Consider the following 2500-nt stretch of genomic DNA (forward strand, 5'->3'; position numbering starts at 1 on the left):
CATCAAAATCACTTAAAACGTATCAGAGGTCACACATTTTGTCCGATCGACACCAAACTTCATAGATATCATCTACAGACCATGCCTCATTAATGCATTGCTTTTTGTCTTCGGAACTAAAACCGTTCGCGCGTAACCGCCAATCGAAATTTGCGGCGAAGCCGCCAAACAGGAAGTGAGCTCATATCTCAGCAACCTTATCCCATGGACTCAGGACCCCAATCCGGGGGACGCTCAAGAAATTTGGTGACCTTTGACCTCTAGGGGGCGCTGTAATTAAGAAACATGCCTTTTGGCCTGTAGCTGCAGTTGGTGCTTAGAATTGAAACCCACTAGTGGTGTCTGGTACTACTGTTGAAGGTCCTTAGGCCGACCCAAGCCAACTTGTGATGTCATCGTAAATTGATTCGGCGCCGCCATATTGGATTAAATCAAAAAACACAAAAAAGTTTTGGCAGGTCACAAATTTCATCTGTTCCTCACCAAAATTGGCAGAGACCATCTTCAGAACCATGCCTGATGAGTGCATTGCTTTCTGGAACAATTGACAGAAGCTTTGGCCTGTACCAGCCAATCAAAAATTTTGCGGCGAAGCCGCCAAACAGGAAGTGATTTCATATCTCAGCAACGCTTTCATGTATCAAAACCAAACTTAGTACATGTACCTCAGACCACATCGGGAGGACGCTCCTCAAGAAATTTGGTGACATTTGACGTCTAGGGGGCCTCCGTAATTGACAAAAATGCATTTTGGCCAGTAGTTGCTGATGCGCATTATTTTGCAATGGAAGTCAATGGCAGCCCATAGAACCGTCTGGTAAAAAGTTATAAAATTTTGCACACTAATTGGGGGACAGTCCAATAATTCATTTCACCAAGTTTCATGCCGGCACCTCAAGCGCTCTAGCGCCACCAACAGGCCAAAGTTGGACTTGTGTTCACTGACGTAACTTTTGACCTGTTGACCCCGAATGGCAAAATGAGGTATCATTGGAATCCTTGGGCCAAGCCGAGTTCAACGACACCCCTATGACGTCAATTTTTGACCTCTGTGTTTAAATCACAGCAAGTGTGATCATATCTCAGTCAATCTTTTATTTTTGATGTGAAACTGATGACAGCAAGTTCCATCTAGTTCATTCTAATGTGTGCGTGCAAGGGTGGGACGGGGTGGGATGGGCAGGGGCGGGTTTGCGGCTGTGGGCTGGCTGGGGGAGGGGGGGCGGCGACACTCAGCCCTGGTTCAGCCCCACAAAATCAGTTATGTTTTGATGTGAAACTTGACCTTGTAACTCAGCCAATCTTGGGTTGTATGGCATGGAACTTGCTGTGACTGCTTAAGGCTATATGTCTGATGCAACTGGCATTGACTTACATGGCAAATCTGGCCTGCTGATCTCACTGCTTGGCCCCCTCATTGCTGCTTGCAGCTATATTTGTTATTGTTATTGTTAGCTTATGTTAGCCTTTTTAGCAAACCAGCTCGAAAACCAAACTTTACACTGTATTGTGCGCACAGCAAGACTATCAATTACGGGCGCAGCCATCTTTGTTTGTCAAGTCGTAAGGTTCTCCTCGTCCTCCTCGTTCTCCTCGTCCTCCTCGTCCTCCTCGTTCTCCTCGTCCTCCTTGGTGTTCTCGCAGGAGCCCCGAGCGGGACAGTTGATTTTACGACCAAAAGTCGTGTCTCGGACGCGAGACAGCTGGGAGATTTCACACTTTCCAACTCAGACGATGGAAATGGAATGCAGCATAAGCTGGACAGGGATTGGTTGTTGTCAATCAAAAGGGCAATTTAATGGAAATGTTGGTCTGAGAGTGTGTTTGCTTGTGTGTGTGTGTTTGTGTGTGCATTTATTTTCAGATAATCAGTCGTTTATGTGTTGTTCCTTGATAAATGCAAGTTACAGCCTTCTGCTCTAAAGTCAGCCATTTTGACACTTGCCACTGAACTAGCTGAGTTAAACATGTCCTGTCCTTGGGTTAGGAGGAGGACGTTTGGGTCACTCAGGACAGCTTTGACGTCACTGAGTCTCCCAGTGGACTTTGGGGCAGAACGAAACTAAGGATCTGAGTTTCTCACCATGAAACCCAAATTCACACGGCACCAATCAAATCCAGTCAAATCACGTGCTGCAGTTAAACAAGCAATCAGTCTACTTTGTTACATCTAATGTGCTTTTAGTCCTGCTTTTTTGCTAGACCATTTGAATGCATGATCTTGATTGGCCACTCCGTGTATGATGGTGGGCGGTGATGATGATGATGATGATGATTATGATGATGACCCTCATCATGGCCACCCCTGCCATCTGGCATGCCATATCATGGTTGTCATGGCTGCACATGGTCTCATATCACTTGTTTGTTGGTGCAAAGGTGGGACTAAGAGACATTTTGAGCGTGGTGTATATCTATTGGTTTAGGACAGTTGATTGACATGTGTTACATCCACACAGGTGTTTCAGGGGAGGATAGACTCTCTGGCTGTGGCCACTAT

General features: G+C 46.0%; 1 protein-coding gene across 1 annotated transcript in view; it reads left to right on the forward strand.

Moving 5' to 3' along the window:
* The window catches only part of nbeal1 (neurobeachin-like 1), a 64462-nt gene that overhangs the window by 19805 nt on the left and 42157 nt on the right, over window positions 1-2500 (forward strand). Inside the window, 2 exon segments of the mRNA XM_042081718.1 lie at window positions 2247-2379; window positions 2460-2500. The exon segment at window positions 2460-2500 is cut by the window's right edge and continues 45 nt beyond it. Coding sequence (XP_041937652.1) covers window positions 2247-2379; window positions 2460-2500 — 174 coding nt within the window.

The sequence above is a fragment of the Alosa sapidissima genome, chromosome 23 (genome assembly GCF_018492685.1).
Source record: "Alosa sapidissima isolate fAloSap1 chromosome 23, fAloSap1.pri, whole genome shotgun sequence".
Classification (NCBI taxonomy): Eukaryota; Metazoa; Chordata; class Actinopteri; order Clupeiformes; family Clupeidae; genus Alosa; species Alosa sapidissima.